This window comes from Ascaphus truei, chromosome 2, assembly GCF_040206685.1.
Source record: "Ascaphus truei isolate aAscTru1 chromosome 2, aAscTru1.hap1, whole genome shotgun sequence".
In the NCBI taxonomy this organism is placed as follows: Eukaryota; Metazoa; Chordata; class Amphibia; order Anura; family Ascaphidae; genus Ascaphus; species Ascaphus truei.
This window is the reverse complement of record NC_134484.1, coordinates 332739903-332761863: the sequence shown is the minus strand read 5'-3', so window position 1 is coordinate 332761863 and position 21961 is coordinate 332739903. Positions and strand designations below refer to the sequence as shown.

Here is a 21961-nt window from a genome sequence, read left to right as displayed (position 1 = left end):
TAAATAAGAACAATGAATTTATGATGTAACAAGTTCCATTACTTTATGTTTATTTATAATATTTTATACACACATAAGCAAAAAAAACAAAAAACAAGCACAGGACGCATTCTTTATAATGCCTGTTTCTTCATTAAGATTTTATCATCCACCTCCACTAAAAAGCCTCTTCCTTCACTCTGTTAGATCTGCTTTTACTCAGTGCTGTTCCTGCATTATTTTAATCTGTGCTTTCCTACTTTACATTCACTCTCAAATTTTAAACAAGTCAAATTTGTGCATTAGCTTGCCCTTTTTCATTCATGATTTATGACTGACAGGTTCCTTGCTGCAAGTTAATGGTATGAGAGAGACATTATTTTAAACATTAAAGTGAAAACCATTTACAAGTATGGTTAGAGAGGTCTGTTGACATTAAACTTTAAAACAGCCAGAAGGAGCAGCCAAGCTGTGGCTCCACCAACACGTGCAGCCCATAAGGGACAAAGAGGACAAGACGTAAGTGATCACAGGGAAATTATGGCAAACGGTTGCATTATATTGTCCCCGGTTTAACATGCCCAGGGAATCTCACAAGTGTAAGAAACAAGCTCCTTTCAAATAAAATACCATGGGTGCCAAATTACTTCTGGTCTCAGTCAGCTTTCTGGGTATACATGTGTTCAGAATGCAATCCCAGAAGCAGTGAAGTCTCTGGCAACCATTGTGGCTATCTATTCACGAAAGTCTCACAGCTGCAAAACTGGGACAATGTCAGTGGGGGGGAGGAAGAAACACACTGAAAGCAATGAGATTGTGTTATTTTGGTTAATCTGGTGCAATTCTTTTGTCCTAATTTGCCCCAGGTTTGTAGCTGGAAGGCTCTACTGTGTAACCCCCCCCCCCCCCCTCCCCAATCATGAGTTATCCCAGGTCACTGGTGACTTCAAGCCCATAAATAACACAGTAATTATTGGAGATATACAATGTGCAAGAAAGATATACAGAGTACTCAAATAGTAGTAACAGCAAAATACATGTGGGTGCTGAAACTCAAACATAGGTCGAAAGCTGTAGAAATTGATGGAGTAGCACATCCATCAGCTTTTAACGCAAGACAGTGATTCAACTAACGTTTCTGACACTCCTCAAAGAGACCATGCTGTGAGTTTGGGTGGTTTCTTTATCAAAATGTAATATACACTATATATATATGTATGTATGTATGTATGTATGTATGTATGTATGTATGTATATATATATTAATAGGAAAGTGTTTGACCAGTGTTTTGTGCCTGTGCTTATGTACAGATGTAAAACTTGGACCCCAAATGCAAAGAAAATTCTGAAGCTTCAGATAACTCAGAGAAGTACTGTATGGGAATATATATGCTGGCTATTATCCAAAGACCGGGAAAATAATGCATGGGGTTTGGAAGCCAACACAAGTCTGTAACAATATCAGGGTGGAGAAATTAATCCAAGAAGCTATAGCAATGAAACGCGTAGGGCGACTGTCGGGTGTACAGAGCAGGAGCGAGAGACTGTTATTTCTATCGAGAATGGAGCATAGAAAGCTGAGATCACACGAGATGAGGACTGGGACTTGTGATGCGGATACAGATGCCGGTGGATCGGAGCGGAGCTGAGTGTGAGAGACTCAGTACTATTACTCTCAATCTGCCTCTAACTTTTATGCAAAGTGTGAGTGTGTTACCAATACAGTACAGGTCATTTATCATTTTATTAAATAGTTTAACACTTTATTGTTTCCTACTATTCTATTCTACTTTTGGTTAACCCCTGAGACGGAGGCTCAGTATCTGGTAGAGAACCACTTGGGTCCTACAACAGCAAAATCAGATGTGGAATTCCATTCCCAGATGACAACATCGAATGGGTTTCCTGTGAAACTTTAAAGTCCAAGACTGTTCCTGATCCTACAATTGGATAAAGGCATTAACTATCCTATTAATTGTGAGTGCATGTCCTACCACCCTAATTTGATCTAGTTTGAATATACTACCCTAATTTCTTTTCCCCCTCTCCCCTTCTAGTTTTTCTTGCGCCTAGGTCATTCTTTGTCGTACAAATACTCTCGGCACCTGTGGAGTCGAGGACCTAAGTGGCAGCAAGAAATAGGCACAGATTGTCATCAAGGGTTAGCACCTCTCATTATACTGCATATATATATTTTTGTAGCTGTATATTTATACGTCATACACAATTGATAATTGTTCACGGTTGTGCTGCTTGTTCTCCCTCTCTCTCTCTCTCTCTTTATATGTGCGTGTGTGTTGATCACAATTTCTTATTTACTGATAACCATTTTTTATAGTGTTGATTAAAATTGGGAACCTTTGAACTGATTATAGTAGCTTCCTTAAACTGTTTTTAACTTAACAGTTTTATTTCAATATTTGTCATTTTCTTATTTGCGGCGTCATTATACCGTTTTGCACACCTGCCTCTTTTTTTAACACGTAGTTTTTGTCTGCCTTTTTCACGCCTATTTAATATACTGTGAAGCCACTTCCCTGTGCTGGAGAAAATATCTACTCCATTCAAATGAATAGGACTACAGTAGATTCTCCTCCAGCACTGGAAAGCGGCTTTCCCAGCATTTTGCGTCAGCGCCTAAATGACATCCTCATTCATACTTGTCGTTGTCCACGCATCCTGTTTCAGTCATGCACTCAAAAGAAATACCTTTTATTTAGATCCTTATGAATTTAATGAGGGAATATTCCAATATTCATACCGAATAACTGAAAGTTGATTGGCAAGGTATGTAGACCAGAAATTGTAACGTGGGCAGATTGACAGTGATATATATGTGTGTGTGTGTGTGTGTGTGTGTGTGTATATATATATATATATATACATATATATATATATATATATATATATATATATATATATATATATACAGTATGTGTGTGTGTGTATATATATACACACGTATATGCATATGTATATATATATGTATATGTATATATATGTATATATATATATATACAGTGTTCGACAAACCTATACATTTGCTCGCCCGGGGCGAGTGGATTTAACATCGTGGCGAGCTCCTATTGGCCCAAGCAGCACACGTTTGATACTAGGTGGCGAGTAGATTTTTTGGTGATTTGTCAACCACTATATATATATATATATATATATATATATATATATATATATATATATATATATATATATATATATATATATATATATGTACAACATTACCATTCTCTCGTCCGGTAAAGAAAGACTGCACTCGGTTCAGTAATAATGAAAATCTGTATTGGGCATCTGAATAGAAATGATAAATCACCCAATCTGACGTTTCGGTCCTGGAATAGGACCTTTCTCAAGGGGGTGCATATATATACATACATACATACATACATACATACATACATACATACATACAGATGCAGCCACCAGTATCAGATCACTTGCCTTGGAAAATCTGGGGCAAACTCACAGTTAATGCCTCAACATTTCTGTGACATTCCAAATGGCCCATTGGATTTACACAGTGGGGGGTCCCTGCAGTCCCATTCAAACTGAATGGCAAGATGGTAAGATCAGGACAGTCCTGTTTTCGATGGCACATTTGTACGATAACAAAAACATATACTTGTCATGGAGATTTACTAAACCGCCTATAAATGCTATTATTTGTAAATGGCTTACCTTGTAGATTTTGCAGTGGCAAAGTCATTATTCCTCCTGCTGCTGCAGCTGCTACCAATCCTTGAATGTTGGCAAGGTTGGCTGTAGGCAACGTCAAGACCAGTCCTTGCTGCCCCCCAAGCTGACCGGCCATGTTAAATGGAATAAGGATTGGTTGGTTGAGGGCCGGATTACCCCCTGGCATCACTCCTGCTACAGCTGATGCCAGCTGTTGTGCTGTTAGTAATGGCTGTAAAATAAATGGAGATTGCAATAAGAGGATTTATATTCCCCCAGGAGACTTGAATCAGGACCTTTAATAGTATTTCAGAAACCTTTCAGTATTATTAATCATACCAGGTCCAGCAGTGTGATAATGATTCAGTCCCTTCTTACTTCACATCTTACCCTATTACACCAAAGCTACTAATAGACAAGCAAATAGGAATACAAAACTAGGACTGGATATTAATTTCACTGATGGCTTGGAGTTAAATCGATATTACTATGGAGCGCGTGGGGGGAATCTGTCAGGGCCATATGGGCACCACTGAAATTATTTGCATTATACTATAATTACTGTATATTGGTCATACAGACAAAGACTTTTTGTTCTAAAATGTCCACTATTGGACTTTTGAGATAGTTGACATGAGTTGAATTAGGTAAGGCTTTTTGTTCAATGCCACCTTTATATATATATATATATATATATATATATATATATATATATATATATATATATATATATATATATATACATAGATATACATATATATATATATATATATATATATATATATATTTATATATATATATCATACTTTACCACCAATGCAGATGGTAAAAGAGACGACAGCACTCAGATGTAGAGCAAAGAAACTTGTATTCCAAAGGTAAGACACAAAAATTCAACGTTTCGATCCTCCTTTCTCAAGGGGGGTGTGCGATCCGCCAGAGGGATCTTTCTCAAGGGGGGTGTGCACACCCCCCTTGAGAAAGATCCCTCTGGCGGATCGAAACGTTGAATTTTTGTGTCTTACCTTTGGAATACAAGTTTCTTTGCTCTACATCTGAGTGCTGTCGTCTCTTTTACCATCTGCATTGGTGGTAAAGTATGTTTTATGTTATTTTATGACCTTAGCACCAGACCCTATTGTGATTTTACAGGAGTGCTAGTATCTGCTTTTACCTATTGTGACAGAAACCAGGGGATGGTAATAAATTCCGTATATAGGGCTCCCAGGATACTAGACAGTTTCTATCCTGTTTGGCCTGGGAGTGCAGCCTTATAATACATACACTCCATCCCACAGTTTGGCAAGCGCTGGAACTGAGGGATGAGAGATCCAGACCAGAGTTTGTCTGCTGCCTGATTTCTGTCACCTGTCATGCTAATTAAGAATCAGGTATGAAAGACTGATTTCCTGTTTGCTCTGGGCTCCCCACAAGAGCCAGGAGGCTGGAAGGCTGCTGAACTACAAAGGGGAGAAGCCTCTTCCCCAAACAGGTTCAATCTTTCTGTTCATTTGTGTAAGACTGCAAAAGTACCGTGTTTTGATGTTGGAAGTGGAAAAGCCACTTCCAACCCTGAGTCAGGGATATCTAAGTTAAGTTATCGCTCAGGTGAGCAGCTTTTGTTTTGATCTGTTTTCTGTTGTATGCACTGTGGCAGTCTCAGTGCCTGGGACTGAATAAACCAGGCATAGCCTGTTTAAAGGAACAGTACGTGACGCCTCATCATTTAACCTACCCTAAAAGACCGTGTTCTAAACAGTCCCGGACAAACGACGGAGCCCCGGAGTAAGCCGTTTGTCACATATGGTGGAGAATGCGGGCAGAGCACTAGGGGGTCTGCGGGTTAAAGAACTTTGAAAGAAAAAAAAAAAAAAAAGTTTTTTTTTCATCCTCTGCAAACAAGATGGAAGACGTGGTGGGTGCGCTGGTACGCAATGTCGCTGCCCAGAAAGACGCGAATGAAACCCAGCAACAGCTGTTAATAGCCCAGCAAGAAACTAATGCAAACCAGCAGCAGACGAATGCAGCCCAGCAACAGCTGCTAATAGCCCAGCAAGAGATTAATGCAAACCAGCAACAGGCGAATGCAAACCAGCAACAGGCGAATGCAAACCAGCAACAGACGAATGAAGCCCTGCAAAACGCGAATGCAAACTAGCAAGAGACAAACCGCTTGCTGAGAGAGGAGCAACAGCGGTTCGCTCAGGGCTTACAGCAGGAACTCGAGATCCTGAGGGGGACTATCCGTAACCTTCCACTGGCAGCGGCAGCCCCAGTTCCGAAAATGACCAGGGCAAGCCACTACCTTCAGAAGATGGGACCCTCGGATGATGTGGAAGCCTATCTTCTCACATTTGAACGCACGGCACAGAGAGAGGGATGGCCAGAAGCTGAGTGGGCTGGTCTAATCGCACCCTTCCTAAGCGGCGAACCCCAGAAGGCTTACTTTGATCTAGAGCCAGCCGAAGCTAACGTCTATGCAAAATTGAAGTTCGAGATCCTCGCCCGCCTCGGCGTAACCACGGCTGTTCGCGCCCAAAGGTTTCACGCATGGTCCTTCACGATGGATAAAGCCACCCGAAGCCAGATGTATGACCTCATCCACCTCGCCCGGAAGTGGCTACAACCTGGCTTCAACTCAGCCAGCCACATCGTGGAACGGTTGGTCATGGACCAGTTCTTGAGGAAACTTCCCTCTGCCTTACGCCGTTGGGTCAGTCGGAGTGACCCCCACAATGCGGATGAGCTTGTGGCCCTCGTAGAAAGGTACAATGCAGCAGAAGAGCACCCGCAACCCACAGTCGTGGAGCAACCCCACTACCCGAGGTTCCAGGACTCTTCCAGAGACGGTAAAAGGGTACCGGGGTTAAGGGGCGCTGAAGAGCGGCGACCACCTTCACGCAGCACCAGCAACAGTGGTTCGCACACTAAGGGCAATAGCCAACATGGGGAGCCGGGAAAAGGCTCTAAGTGGGACACAGACTATGTACCTAAATGTGTAAATTGTCATGAGAGGGGCCACACAGCAAAAATCTGCCCACTAAATGATGAGCCCATGCAATGCAACAGCGTGGAACCTTATTCGCTGTTGTCCCAATGTATGGGCCCTAGCCCAGAGGACCCCTTGAATAACCATCTGTGGGCATTTGTAAAGGTTAATGGTAAGAGGGTTCGGGCACTTCTTGACTCTGGGAGCATGGTCACACTAGTGTCCGAATACCTCTTGCCCATTAAGAAGAAACAGGGAAACAGTTCACAAAGAGTGGCAATTTGTTGTATACATGGGGATAATCATGAATATTCCACTGTTGATGTTTTTTTTGAAACAGAGTTTGGTTCTTTAGAGTTCAAGGTGGGTATTGTACCCAAACTGGCACATGATGTGTTAATAGGGACCGACTTTCCCCATTTTCTAAAAATGTGGTCCCCCGCTCAGAATAGCGCCCAGAGTTCAATAGCGGACCATAACGAAGTATTAGAAGAAACAAATCCTTTCCCTTTTTCAGAAATGGAGGTTGACGAGGGCCCAAATAAGAAGGGGGAAAAGGAGGAGTGCTGTAAAATTCCCTTCCCCATCACTACTTTGGTAGGGAATACCCCAAATCAAGATGTTGAGCAGACACTTACCACCCCAGAACCGGATAAGACCCTCGCTGACCTAGAGGTCAGTCCTGGGAGTTTTAAGAAAGCCCAGTGGGAGGACCCCACATTAGCGGTAGCAAGGGGAAATATACGGGACCAGAATAGTACTCCTGGCCAACCAGATAGGTCACTTGCTTACCCCTACTTCGAGGTAGAGAACGACCTAGTATATCGGGTTGATAAAAGGAAATCAGTTACAACTAAACAATTGTTGGTACCACGGACATTCCGGAACGTAGTATTACACCTCGCACATAGTCATCCATTGGGGGGACACCTAGGGGTGGAAAAGACAAAAGAAAAGGTTCTCCGAAGCTTCTATTGGCCTGGGGTTCTGGCAGAAATTACGAATTATTGTTCCTCATGCCCAGAATGTCAGATCACCGCCCCGTTCAAGGCGTACCGCAGCCCATTGGTACCCCTTCCCATAATAGAGGTACCATTTGACCGGATTGCTATGGATCTAGTAGGACCCCTAATAAAGTCTGCTAGGGGACATCAGCATATATTGGTAATATTAGATTATGCCACCCGATATCCGGAGGCAGTTCCCCTACGTAGCACCTCAGCTAAAAACATAGCAAAAGAGTTAGTAGTTCTGTTTTCCCGGGTCGGGATTCCTAAAGAGATTCTATCTGACCAGGGAACACCATTTATGTCCCAAGTAACAAAAGAGCTATGTAAACTCCTAAAAATCAAGCATCTCAGAACCTCAGTCTATCATCCACAAACAGATGGTTTAGTGGAAAGGTTCAATAAAACCTTAAAGAGCATGTTACGGCGGGCGGTTGATAAAGATGGGAAAAACTGGGATTGTTTGTTACCGTACCTGTTATTTGCCATTAGGGAAGTTCCCCAATCATCCACAGGCTTCTCCCCGTTTGAACTATTGTATGGCCGACACCCAAGGGGCTTACTGGATATAGCCAAAGAGACTTGGGAACACGAGGTTACCCCTTACAGAAGTGTAATAGAGCATGTTGCCCAGATGCAGGACCACATTGCTGCAGTCCTACCCATAGTGAGGGAACACATGGAGAAAGCTCAAGAAGCACAGAGGAATACGTATAATAAGGGTGCTAGGGTCAGAATTTTTTTTCCAGGTGATAGGGTACTAGTTCTGGTTCCCACCGTGGAGAGTAAATTCCTTGCTAAATGGCATGGGCCATATGAGGTCTTGGAAAGAGTGGGAGAAGTAAATTATAAGGTAAGACAGCCAGGTAGGAGGAAACCTGAGCAAATTTACCATATAAACCTACTCAAGCCCTGGAAAGATAGAGAAGTCTTGTTAACCCTAGTACCCCCAGGTCCGTCAGAGAATCAAGAAACTGACCCAGAGGTTAGCATAGCTGAAACCCTGTCTGTTCATCAGAAACGAGAGGTTCAGAATATAGTGAGAAGAAACAAAGAAATCTTGTCTATACGGCCAGGTAGAACTAGCGTAATTGAACATGACCTAGTCTCTGAACCGGGGGTCCGAGTTAACCTTAAACCATACCGAATCCCAGAGGCCAAAAGAAAGGCTATAAGTTTAGAGGTTAAAAAAATGCTAAAACTAGGTGTAATTGAGGAATCCCAAAGTGGGTGGAACAGCCCTATAGTCTTAGTCCCAAAGCCAGATGGTACAACAAGGTTTTGTAATGACTACCGGAAACTAAACGCGGTGTCAAAATTTGATACTTATCCTATGCCCAGGGTAGATGAACTTGTAGAGAGACTGGGCAAAGCCCGATATCTCACAACCCTAGACCTAACAAAAGGGTACTGGCAGGTTCCCCTCACAGAAAGGGCAAAAGAAAAGACAGCCTTCTCAACCCCAGACGGCCTCTTTCAGTATAAGGTGTTGCCTTTTGGCTTACATGGAGCTCCCGCCACATTCCAAAGAATGATGGATAAAATTTTAAAACCACATGCTCGGTATGCTGCCGCCTACCTGGATGATGTGGTAATCCATAGTGAAGATTGGCAATCCCACCTTCCAAAGGTCAAAGCTGTGCTTGACGCAGTCCGGTCTGCTGGACTAACTGCTAACCCCGCTAAATGCACTATTGGTCTGGAGGAGGCCAAGTATCTGGGATATTCTATTGGCAGAGGTTTACTCAAACCCCAAACACTCAAACTGGAGGCGATACAAAATTGGCCAAGGCCAGTTACAAAAAAACAAGTAAGGACCTTTTTGGGGTTAATTGGGTACTATAGAAGGTTTATTCCCAATTTTGCAACTAAGGCAACCCCACTAACTGACCTCACAAAAGCAAGAGGACCGCTAATGGTAAAGTGGTCCCCCGAAACCGAACAGGCCTTTAGAAGCCTGAAAGAAGCTCTCTGTGCCCAACCAGTGTTGGTCACACCTGACTTCTCCAAAGAGTTCGTAGTCCAAACCGACGCATCTGAGGTAGGGCTGGGGGCGGTACTCTCCCAGGAGTCTCAAGGTGAGGAGCACCCCATCCTTTATTTAAGTAGGAAACTAAATCCCCAGGAGAAAAATTACTCCATAGTAGAGAAAGAGTGTCTCGCAATAAAGTGGGCTGTAGAGACGCTCAAATACTACCTGTTGGGGAGAAAATTCCGGTTGGTCACAGATCATGCACCCCTTACCTGGATGTGTCAAAACAGGGAAAAGAATGCTAGAGTGACCAGGTGGTTCCTAAGCCTACAACCCTTTAAATTTTCTGTGGAACACAGGTCAGGGCACAAACATGGCAATGCCGACGGGTTGTCAAGGATGCACTCCCTAATATCCATGGTCGCTCAACCCTCGAGGTCTGAGCTGGGGGGGAGGATATGTGACAGAAACCAGGGGATGGTAATAAATTCCGTATATAGGGCTCCCAGGATACTAGACAGTTTCTATCCTGTTTGGCCTGGGAGTGCAGCCTTATAATACATACACTCCATCCCACAGTTTGGCAAGCGCTGGAACTGAGGGATGAGAGATCCAGACCAGAGTTTGTCTGCTGCCTGATTTCTGTCACCTGTCATGCTAATTAAGAATCAGGTATGAAAGACTGATTTCCTGTTTGCTCTGGGCTCCCCACAAGAGCCAGGAGGCTGGAAGGCTGCTGAACTACAGAGGGGAGAAGCCTCTTCCCCAAACAGGTTCAATCTTTCTGTTCAATTGTGTAAGACTGCAAAAGTACCGTGTTTTGATGTTGGAAGTGGAAAAGCCACTTCCAACCCTGAGTCAGGGATATCTAAGTTAAGTTATCGCTCAGGTGAGCAGCTTTTGTTTTGATCTGTTTTCTGTTGTATGCACTGTGGCAGTCTCAGTGCCTGGGACTGAATAAACCAGGCATAGCCTGTTTAAAGGAACAGTACGTGACGCCTCATCATTTAACCTACCCTAAAAGACCGTGTTCTAAACAGTCCCGGACAAACGACGGAGCCCCGGAGTAAGCCGTTTGTCACACTATATATATATATATATATATATATATATATATATATATATATAATTAAAAAGGAATAGACGATACCGTTCTGTGGCTAACAAAATCTTTTATTTGTGCGAGCTTTCGAGATACACTGATCTCTTCTTCCGGCGACGTTACAATACAATTCGTTTTTGATTATTAAGCTCAGCTAACACGGTACAGATACCTCTATATCTATCTATCTATCTATCTATCTATCTATCTATCTATCTATCTACAGTATCTATCTATCTACAGTATCTATCTATCTATCTATCTACAGTATCTATCTATCTACAGTATCTATCTATCTATCTATCTATCTATCTATCTATCTATCTATCTATCTATCTATCTATCTATCTATCTATCTAATCTATCTAATCTATCGTATCTATCGTATCTATCGTATCTATCGTATCTATCGTATCTATCGTATCTATCGTATCTATCTTATCTATCTTATCTATCTTATCTATCTATCTATCTATCTATCTACAGTATCTATCTATCTATCTACAGTATCTATCTATCTATAGTATCTATCTATCTATCTATCTATCATATCTATCTATCTATCTACAGTATCTATCTATAGTATCTATCTACAGTATCTATATATCTACAGTATCTATCTATCTACAGTATCTATCTATCTATACAGTATATAAAGATACTTCACCAAAATCAATTTCCCAGGGAAGGAGAGAGCACTACAGGAAGATGGAAAAAAGGGGGTATTTAATCCATAGGTATCCAACGTTTTGGAGCCATCTCAGGGACCCTTCATCATACCCTTTTTTTCCCATCTCCCTGTAGTACTGTGTCTCCTTTCCTGGTCATTTGATTTTGGTGAAATATCATTTTTATATTATTTATGACACGTGCACTTGCCAATTGTGAGCTAATTGTTTTGTATATATGGTGTGCTTTCTCTCCAATTTTATGTGTGTATATATATATATATATATATATATATATATATATATATATATATATATATATATATATATTTAATATTACCAATTTTAAGATTTGCAGCTTTGCATTCTAACAATACAGACAAAATAGGCTTCATACTGTATATTGATGCAAAGAGTTGAAAAGAGTTGTATACATTAATACATTTATTTATATACAGTAGCGCCAACAGAGTATGCAGTCCCTTACAAAATTATAATACAGGTAAAATAAAGTACAAACAATAGGCATAGGAGAAGCAGGTAAATTATAACATACTATATGGCAAACAAAGGCCCTGCCTCTAGAAGTTTGCAAGCTGAGTGATATATTGGATACTTTACAGACACAGTAAGGATAAAAGTGCATTTATTAAAAGTGCCTGTCCAGGAGTTCAAGTGCATCTAGAGTCAATAGTGTAGGCATAAATAACTTAATGAGATGCTTCTCTGACGAGGCATATTTTCAGATGGGATTTACAAATGGAAAGAGGAGGGTGCATGACAAATTGAAGAGAATTCCATAGGTAAGGAGAGATGCGTGAAAAAGGTTTAAGAGGTGAGCGAGCAGTATAGATAAAAGGTGCAAAGATGAGACATTCTTTGGTCAAGCGTAAGAGGTGAGTAGGGGTGTAACAAAACAAGAGATCAGAGTTGAGATATATGAAAGTGCAGATGAGTAGAGTTTTAAAGGACTGAGAATATTGTGGTTTATACGGAGATTAATAGGAAGCGAGAAGAGAGATTTTAGGAGGCCAGAAACTCATACAAGTTAAGAAGAGTGTGAGATAATTCTAGCAGAAGCATTTTCAATAGCTTGTAAGGGAGAGAGCTGTGAGGTTGGGAGGCTAGATAAAACAATGTTGCAGTAAAAAGTATGCGAGAGAATGAGGGCCCTGCTTTAGTTAGTAGTCAAGTGTAGCCCCCATTCCCCGTGTCTAGGGAAACTACGTGTGGTGCGGTACCTGAGTGGCTCACAGGAGGTCTGATCCTCCGCCGCTTGCAGCCTGGGGTGATCGTGTCTATTTGATGACAGTGCCTCCACCTGCGAGGGATCCAAGCGCAGTTGGATAACCCCTTCCCAGGAACACACAGTAAAGAATACATATACACACACAGTGGTATAACGACTTATCTTTACTGATAACACACAATTCTATATTGTAACAGTATACACCATGTACCCAATACCATACGGGTTCCACAACTTATACCCACACCCCAAAGTCACCGATGGAATTCCACAAAGTACTGAGGTGCCCTGGGCACTTAACCAACCGATGTCCACAGGGTCCAGCCTACGCAAGGTGTGTGGAGTAGCGTTACCCACAGAGTGTGTGTGTCTGGCCCTTGGTGCACATAGAGGAGGATACCTTCCCTGGCACTCCAGTACCCGGGTACCGCCAAATGACACAAGGATCCGTCTAATCCAACGAAGACATCCGCCTCTGCATGGGGTGAACTCCTGCTGGAGTGCCTCACCTTTAAGAGTCCCTCAGTATAGGCCTGGGTCTGGTCCCAAACCGCAGGCCTTGCACTGTACCCTCACTATATGCAGCTACTGGGGGAAGTGTCCCTAACTATGGGCCTTCCCTGCAGCAGCCATAACCTGATGGGAGTCGGGGCCTAGCTGGGACCTATTGGGGTCTCTGGCCTGGTTCAGGGGCCACTGGCACCCTGAACACATCCTCACCCTTCCCTGTCCCTGCTCTGACTGGCGTGGTGTGCTGAGCGCGCCAAATATATCCACCTAGCTTGACCCTATTGGCCATGCTACGCCATGTGTTTAGCAGCCCCTGGGGCTGCTGAGACATGTAGTCCCTGTGCGGAGTCTATACTTAAGATGGCCACCGCTCGCGACCGTACTGCGCACGTGCGAGTGGTCTATGCGCATGCGCAGCAATGCCAAGATGGCGGCGCCCTTACGACATCTCTCCGAGGAGCTCCGGTGACCCGGTCGCCCCTCTGTCTGCCCGCCGCTCTCTATACTCGCTGGGTGTCTGCTTACCTCGCGAGCAGCACCAGTGTGCCAACGCAGCCAGCCGCTAGCTTCCCCTTTCCCCGCAGCCACATCGAGGTAAGGGGGAATCAAGGGGGACCTGGCTACACAAGGAATAGAAGAAGAGGTGTATCTTTGCAATGTTAAGGGGAAAGAAAGTGCAAGCTTTAGTAATAACATTTATATCAGGGAAGAAAGAAAGGGAGAAGTCAAATTTAACCCGTAGACCAGTGGTTTTCAACCTCTTTTTTGGTTAAGGAAACCTGTGTGAAATTCTGAGGAACAGGCATGTAAACCAACATTTCGACTGCCATGTGGCAGTTGAAACGTTGTTTTTCATGGCTGATTAAAATCTTTTAAAGAGAAGCCCGTGTGCCTGGATCTTTTCTCTTTTCATGCAAATCTATTGGGACTCTTCAGGACAATCCCTTACTTCCATGAGCACCGGCAGTTGAGTTGCCAATATCCATCATGAGACGTTTGCCTTATAAAATTCTGAGGAAACCCAACCCTCTCTAATAGCGTGTCTGAGATCAGATGCATTGTAAGGAACCCCAACCCTCTCTAATAGCGTGTCTGAGATCAGATGCATTGTAAGGAACCCCAACCCTCTCTACTGGCGTGTCTGAGATCAGATGCATCATTAGAAACCCCAACCCTTTCTAATAGCCCATCTGAGATCAGATGCATTGTAAATTCTTCTGTATTTGGTACAATTTTAAAATGACCTGAAAATTGCAGGGAGCCCTATAGGGACGCCCGGGAAACCCAATGTTTCCTAGGAATCCTTGTGGGAAAAAACACTGCCGTAGACAATGCAGTTGAAAGACTGGGTGGATAGTAGTGTTATTGATTGTAATGGAGAAGGTGACAATGTTTGGGAGCGAGTATAAGGAACTCTGTCTCAGACAGATTACGTTTGAGGCAATGGAGGGCCATCGAGGCACAGATTGCACATAGGCAAATAGTGAAGATTAGGGGACCTAAAACAGAGCCTTGATGTACACCAACAGAGAGATCCACAGAGGTGTAACCGGTGCTCCCCCACCCTAAGGGAGATTTTACTGTTACACAGTGTTGTGGTGCTGACCTGCAGGTTTACAGAAGGTGACAAAGTGAAGCAAAAGAGTGCGCAAGTATTAAACAAAATCACACACGTGAAGTGATAATTCAGTGAAATTGAAAAAGTATAATACGTGACCTAATATTTAGGCAAGATGGAGCGTCTGCAGCTGTGGTACCTGGGATGGCCCAGAGCACCCCCTAGAACGTCAGACAAATACACAAAAAACACAGCGCACAACGCTCATAGTGCATTAAAAATATATTATAACAATAAATCAATAAGGTAAGTATTGTGCGTACATCAATAAAATTCAAATAGGCATGTTAGGGGTGAGTTACCCATACACCAACACTGTGGACCGGATCAGATGTCATCAGCAGGTACTGAAGCTGTTTTGTGATGCCAGGTTCCAAATCGATCGGTGGAGGGTCTTTTGAAGTAACCACTTCGTGGCTAAACAGTGTCCAGCATCCGCAGTGTAGTACTCTCCCTAACCTCCGTCGCGGCACTTCCGGGTTATGACGTCATCGCTCAAAGGCAGCGCTGCTCGCGTGACAGTCTCTCTCCGGTGGCACGATCAACCAGCATAGACGGGGTAGATAAAGTCTCAGAACACTCGTCCTTCCAAAACCTACACGGTTTCGAAACGCGTTGGAAGGACGAGTGTTCTGAGACTTTATCTACCCCGTCTATGCTGGTTGATCGTGCCACCGGAGAGAGAATGTCACGCAAGCAGCGCTGCCTTTGAGCGATGACGTCATAACCCGGAAGTGCCGCGACGGAGGTTAGAGAGAGTACTACAAACTACCGTGTGTATCCGTGGGACAGGATTGTCTTTATGTGAACTGCGGATGCTGGACACTGTTTAGCCATGAAGTGGTTACTTCAAAAGACCCTCCACCGATCGATTTGGAACCTGGCATCAGAAAACAGCTTCAGTACCTGCTGATGACATCTGATACGGTCCACAGTGTTGGTGTATGGGTAACTCACCCATAACATGCCTATTTGAATTTTATTGATGTACGCACAATACTTACCTTATTGATTTATTGTTATAATATATTTTTAATGCACTATGAGCGTTGTGCGCTGTGTTTTTTGTGTATTTGTCTGAGGTTTACAGAAGGGCCTGAGCCTCCGCAGATGTTAGTTGGGGATGAACAGGGCAGGCTAATGGGCTCAGGAACGCTCATCTTGTATGGTACAGCGCCTCCATTCCCACAGGGCCTATCAGAAACAGGTGTAGCCCCAGTGGAAAACCTCTTTCCCTCCCCCTGAAAGACTGCAGCTTCAGGCAGGAGTATAAAAACATAACTGGGTCTTTATTGCGAACTGGTACAGCATAGATCACATATTGCATCATACCTTCCTTCTGTGTCCCTGGAGCCAACTCAAGGAGCTTGTGGCCCCAAGAGTCTCTCCTTAGCTCCCATATTCCCTCATGGAGTATGGGGTAGCTGCTTCCACTCACCTGCGGGAGGGAAGGCCTGAAATCAGGTCCCTGGCTCAGCTTGGATTACATCCCATTCCCCCTGAGGGGAGAGGATAGGACACACCTCTGTCACTGGGGAGTGAGAAAGACAGACCAAACACTAAATTTGGCTGCAGACCCTTTTTGTTACCAGGAGAGGGTTCCAGGTCTAAGTCCCAAATTGTGGGCGGTACTTAGGCCTCGGGCCAACCACCCCCCCCCCCCATGTCACTCAAGGGAGCTGTCTAATGCAGCAAGGGCATAGATGTAACCCTAACACTGCCTGCGCTGGTACCAGGCGTGTTAGGCAGGGAATTTGTAGCCCAGGGGGTACCTGGCTACAGAGGTAAAAGAGGTAAAAGAGGAGATACCAAATAGACACTGAAGAAGCGGTGAGAGAGGTGGGAGAAAAACCAGGAGGGAGCAGGGTCACAGATGCCATGAGAGTGCAGAATATGTAGTAATAGAGGGTGGACCATAGCACCAAAGCAGAAGTGAGGCCATGAAGAATCAGAAGCAAATACTGTAGTTTCCTTGAGATTTAGCAATGTAGACGTCCTTACCTACTTTAGTGAGCTTAACATCAATTTAGCATGCTGTGCAGAAGTGAAAAACAGTGCGCTCTAAACTATTTTGTGGAGATGGAAGTGATGAAACAAATTGTTTTGTATAGAGTATTACAGGGAGAAATCCCTGAAAATAGAGGGGGAGTTGCAGCTGGTCAATATTGATGGCTCAAACATCAAAGACTAGAAATGTACAGTTAAGACCCTTCTTCCTCCCTAACTAGATAAAAAAGAGTCACTGGTAGAAGGAGGAGGAATAGGGAGGAGTGGTGTGGAAAGGACAGGGGGAATTAATCCGCAGATTGTTTTTAGAGAAAGATAAAACTGTCAGCAAAGTCTTGCAGTCTAGTGGCAGGAAAGGAGCATAATGTAGAGCAGGAGTGGCCAACTCCAATCCTCAAGGGCCACCAACAGGCCCGGTATTAGGGATATTCCTGCTTCAGCACAGGTGGCTTAATCAGTGGCTCAGTTATTCTGACTGAGCCACTCATTGAGCAACTTGTGCTGAAGCCGGGATATCCGTAAAACCTGACCTGTTGTTGGCCCTTGATGACTGGAGTTGACCGCCCCTGTGGTAGAAGGGAGGCTGAAGAATGAAGTGAAAGACAGAGACGAGCTGGCGTAGTTTTGGTTTGTGCCTGTATATTAGAGAGCTGGCGTAACTCTGTTTGGCAAGAAAAGGAGCAGAGTTAAAACAGAGCAGGAGGAATTTGTAGTGACACAAAGCTGTGCAATAACGCTTCCCAGCATCAGTATAATGGCAACGCTGTCTTAATTGCATAGGTTCTAGAATGACATCTCTGTTTATTGCCATCTGTTTAAGAAATGCAGCCTATTCCTCTTTTTCATTGATTGTGAAACTGAGTCCATGACCTATGGCTGGGAAAATTAGTCCTACCTATTTGTGCATCCTAATAATAATGATCTCTTCAATATACACAAAAGACAAACCCTCCTTGTCAGTGTGCCCTTTTTTACCATGTAAAAATATGCTCTCCCTGTATTATACAGAACTTGACTCTCAACTCCTTGTGAACGGAAAAGCTTAAGCAATACATTAGAAAGGGAAAATTCATGAGGGTTTTCTGCTACTTGCTGCCCCTTTCCTAACTCAAACATCTTTTAGATTTTGCAGAAATGTGTCTCAATGGCCAGCAATAATACAATTTTAATGATTGACAAAAGCAATGTGATTTCTGAAATCCCCTGGGAGGACCTAATATACTGAAGACGCTACATCCAGTATCCACCTCTTCTTCACAGCTGCCACTTTGAGATCACTATGTCAGCCAACAGAAAAAGCAGAATGGGGCATAACAGGCTCAACATTAGGCATAAGATATTTTGCATGCATATAAATGTATTTGTAGGTTAATGCTGTAGTGCAGGGGTGCGCAAACTGGGGGGCGGGAGATTTTTCTGTGGGGGCGCGGACGGTTGCAGAAGTCCCGTTCTCTCCCCCCAGGCATTTCAATTAAATGTCGGGGGACCGAGCGAGGCCTCTGCTACTTCTACTTACCGGGATTCTGCCAGCTTCAGCACGCGTGACCATGGCAACGTGGCGTCAAATTACGCTGCGGGGTCATGTGACGTCACGGTTGATATGATAATGTGGGTCACGTGATGTGGCGCCGCGCGACGTAAGGAGGGGGGCGGCCAACAGAGAAGGTAAGGCGGGGGCGGCGCCGCAAAAAAAGTTTGCGCGCCCCTGCTGTAGTGTATGACGAAGGTCGGTGACCCCTCCTCCCTGTTTCCAGGCTCGCCCTGCCCATCTTTAAATAGCAGGTCTTGAGATGCAGCTATGAATGACCAGTCCATTAGGACTTCTTCCTCATATTAGAGAGGTAAAGAAAACGATAGTGTTAGGACTTGCAGAATAAGGGGGCAAACCTTGAACTGGTCTGCAAGCTTAAAATGCTTTGGCCAAAGAATTTAACTCGGTGATCCTCACTTATGAGAAATGAACAGATAAGTATTTAACTATATGATTTGTCAGTTTGGATGTAGTATTGGGGTTCTCTGTCTTATGATGATGTGCAACTATCCTCAAACAGTTTAGCTGATGGTTTTACAAAGAGAATGTGCAACATTGTCAAGGAAGCTCACAAAATCAGGTGAACTGTTCTGTTCTGTATTAGCAAAACGGCAATGTTCACTAAGTAAAAATTGCCAAGCATTAAAAGTCAATGTGCAGGTCACATGACCCTAAATTCAGGTCAGATGACCCTTTACATACTGCCATTTTCACAAGATTCACAAAAGGTATGAGATGCTGGCAAAAATTGGCAACATTTATCCCAATTTGAATTTTTTTTTTTTTGCAAAAAAAAATTGTGACAAAATCGAAATATAAGAAAAAAAATCACTAAAAAGTTTTTGAACACATTCGCACATCTCCAGGTATAATGTATTTGTGTGGTATTGATATTGGGCTGAGCACTTCATATATTGGTTCAGACTATGGGGGCTATGTATAAAAGATGTATTGGTTCACAACAGGAAACATGATCAGGAGATACACCAAAAAATCATTGGTCATTTATTCTTTACTAAATCTGGTGCTGTCACTGTGCCTCGGTATTTGAATGATTTAGGGACACTTTAGGAGTGATATATAAAGAGGCACAATTGGAATTTGGGCGGCACAATTAATGCATATAGAGGCATACAAGGGCAACAATGTATGCAGATGCATTTCACATCTCCACCCCTCCCTCCTCCCTCCCCCCATATGCATCAGCTTGCAATTTAGGGAATAGAATTAAGAAAGCGCTAGCAGACACATACAATTAGATCTAAACATTTCTGCATCGGGTGCATCCTTCTTTTCCCCGATTATATCTCGTTTTCACATTTTAAACAAATCTGCACCAAATCTAAGACTAATTATTTCACACAATCAACTATTGTGAAACTATGTCTAGATGTGTGTCACTTTACATGTAGCCCCCTACAACATCATAACAAAAATCCTTCTTTCTGATACATTCGGTATAGTGTATACTACTGTATGTGTTACAAATAATGTGATGTTATCACGATACAACCACAAAACTTAAACCTCACAGGAGCCCTAGTGCCGTTCTGACAGTGACACGTGCTTGGCTATCTACTGTGCCAATCTGGGGCTAATTGCCATTGTGGTCATTTGTAAGCAGAAGAGTAACGAGTAAATAAAGGGGAGACAGATCTAGGGACATGTCATATTTTTTATAGCAATTACATGACCCTGGAGCTGAAATGTTTGTGGGCTGACATCAAAGGGTTAAGTATAGCTTTTGTGCAAACCAATGACCAAATAAATCAAAATCATTATTAGCAACCAGTACTAGGTAGGCATGTGTCACGTTCAACTCTCTGTGCCACGGCAGCGTAGAGTAGCCAGTGGTGTGTGGCCAAAATCAAGCAAGCGTATACAGTAGTTTCTTGTGCTGTTTGAACACGGTGTAGTTTGCATACATCCCACTTTACATAACAACCATCACAAGCCAGACATGCTGTTAAAGTGCAGTCCCACTTAGCAACATACAATAGATCAGAGCACTAGTAATGTGAGGGTGCCCTGTGATGCAACATACTGTCCAACATGGTTAATTTTTACTAACAAAATTAGGACATGTTTAAAAACGACATCCAAACAGCACGAAAATACAGTACAACACCCATGTTTTTTTTATTGTAGGCTTCGGAATGTCTTAGAAATAACAGCGGACTCTGAAAGCTACGTGTTGAAAAAGTGAAGTGAACTGTTCTTAAAATGTATATATTTATATAAAATACACCTATTGGATATAACACGAACATTATTATATTCATTATAAAATGGGAAGTCAAAATGTGGGCACTATGCACAGTCCTGAAATGTGGACTCCAAAAGGTGCTGTAAACGAGAGCTTCAGAGTTTCTTTGCATTGTGGCTAGACAGGTATCTTGACATAAACACATGACCTGGTTTGAATTATAGACTTATATGAGAGAAGAAGGTCTGAAGGAGCAGCCCTTACTAAAACAACACTGCCTTCCAAGTTGGTCAACTTGGTCTAAATCTCAGTTGTGATCTTGGGCAAGACACGTTATCTCTCTGTCTCACCAACATTATATTGCTAGCTCTGTGTGATAAGAACTCATTGTGCCTGCAAAACTCCATGTGCAGCACTGAGTACCCGGTCAGTGATATACAGGAAGGATATATCACAACTTCTATGTTCTATGTATATTTTTGTTTAGTTTCTATTTTTTTAAATATATAAATATTTTTTTACTAACCTGAGGCCCAACTGAGAATCCTGGATGTGACTGGTTGGGCTGATGCTGGTCGCTGGTGCCTGATTCAGCCAGCACGGAGTTGCCTCTGGCCCCTGGAATGCAAAGAGAAGCTCTGCCTTATTATCTAGACTACAGATCAGCACATTACATTTCTCTTGTGATGTCACAGAGCATCAGGCTGAAAATGATATGCTTAAATGGTTTATCAATAACCCGAGAGCTCAAATCACTTATCAGCTGCATAAATTATGCTAACTTTCATTCAGACCAGCTAGCTCGTTCAAGGAGATACAACGATTTGACAGCAGTGAAACTGAAGCTATCATCAGCAAGGCTAATGTGGGTCGCATTATACATCAATTTACATACATGACTTCCCAGCATGGCTGGGTACCATAATTTCTTTTCATGCTCCGATGAACAACATCCAGCTTAATTTCTCAACATGAAACAAATAGAGAAGCACTCGAAGCATAGATTTCTTTCACCACCCAGTGTATAACATCATATCTCCTTCAATACTTCCCCTCCTATAAAAATTAACATGTTGGCTTGTAAAATAATACTAAGTATCCCCAGAATCCACTTGCCCCAAAAGCTGACTCTCCTTGAAGACAACTAAGGTTACGATCATATCAACATGCATAAGCTATATAGTTGTATGTTGCGGTGTGTCTCCAAAGGAACATGACATGAATGAAATGTGCGTAGTCAAACTCAGAGTTGCTTTATATTATAGCATATTTATATTCTGAACATTAACTGCTGCTCTTATACAGATGTAGCAGATGTTACTTCACCCATAACAAGCGAAATAGCGCAGTCAGTTTGCCAAATTTGGCTCATTAATGCTCCGTTGGTTTGCATTACAAATCGCCCAACAATAAAAATAGCAAAGCGCGTGATA

The 21961-nt window shown here is 42.9% G+C and overlaps 1 protein-coding gene across 7 annotated transcripts in view; it reads right to left on the bottom strand.

Annotated features, from left to right (window-relative positions):
* The window catches only part of POU6F2 (POU class 6 homeobox 2), a 536643-nt gene that overhangs the window by 283387 nt on the left and 231295 nt on the right, over positions 1 to 21961 (bottom strand). For all 7 annotated transcript variants that reach the window (XR_012799221.1, XM_075586664.1, XM_075586659.1 and 4 more), the window contains exons 3-4: positions 21055 to 21146; positions 3673 to 3901 (exon numbers count right to left, since the gene is read on the bottom strand). Coding sequence is in view for 6 of the 7 variants with exons in the window: in XM_075586664.1 (XP_075442779.1) it covers positions 3673 to 3901; positions 21055 to 21146 (321 nt within the window). In the remaining variant the exon portion in view is untranslated. The remainder of the gene's footprint in view (positions 1 to 3672; positions 3902 to 21054; positions 21147 to 21961) is intronic.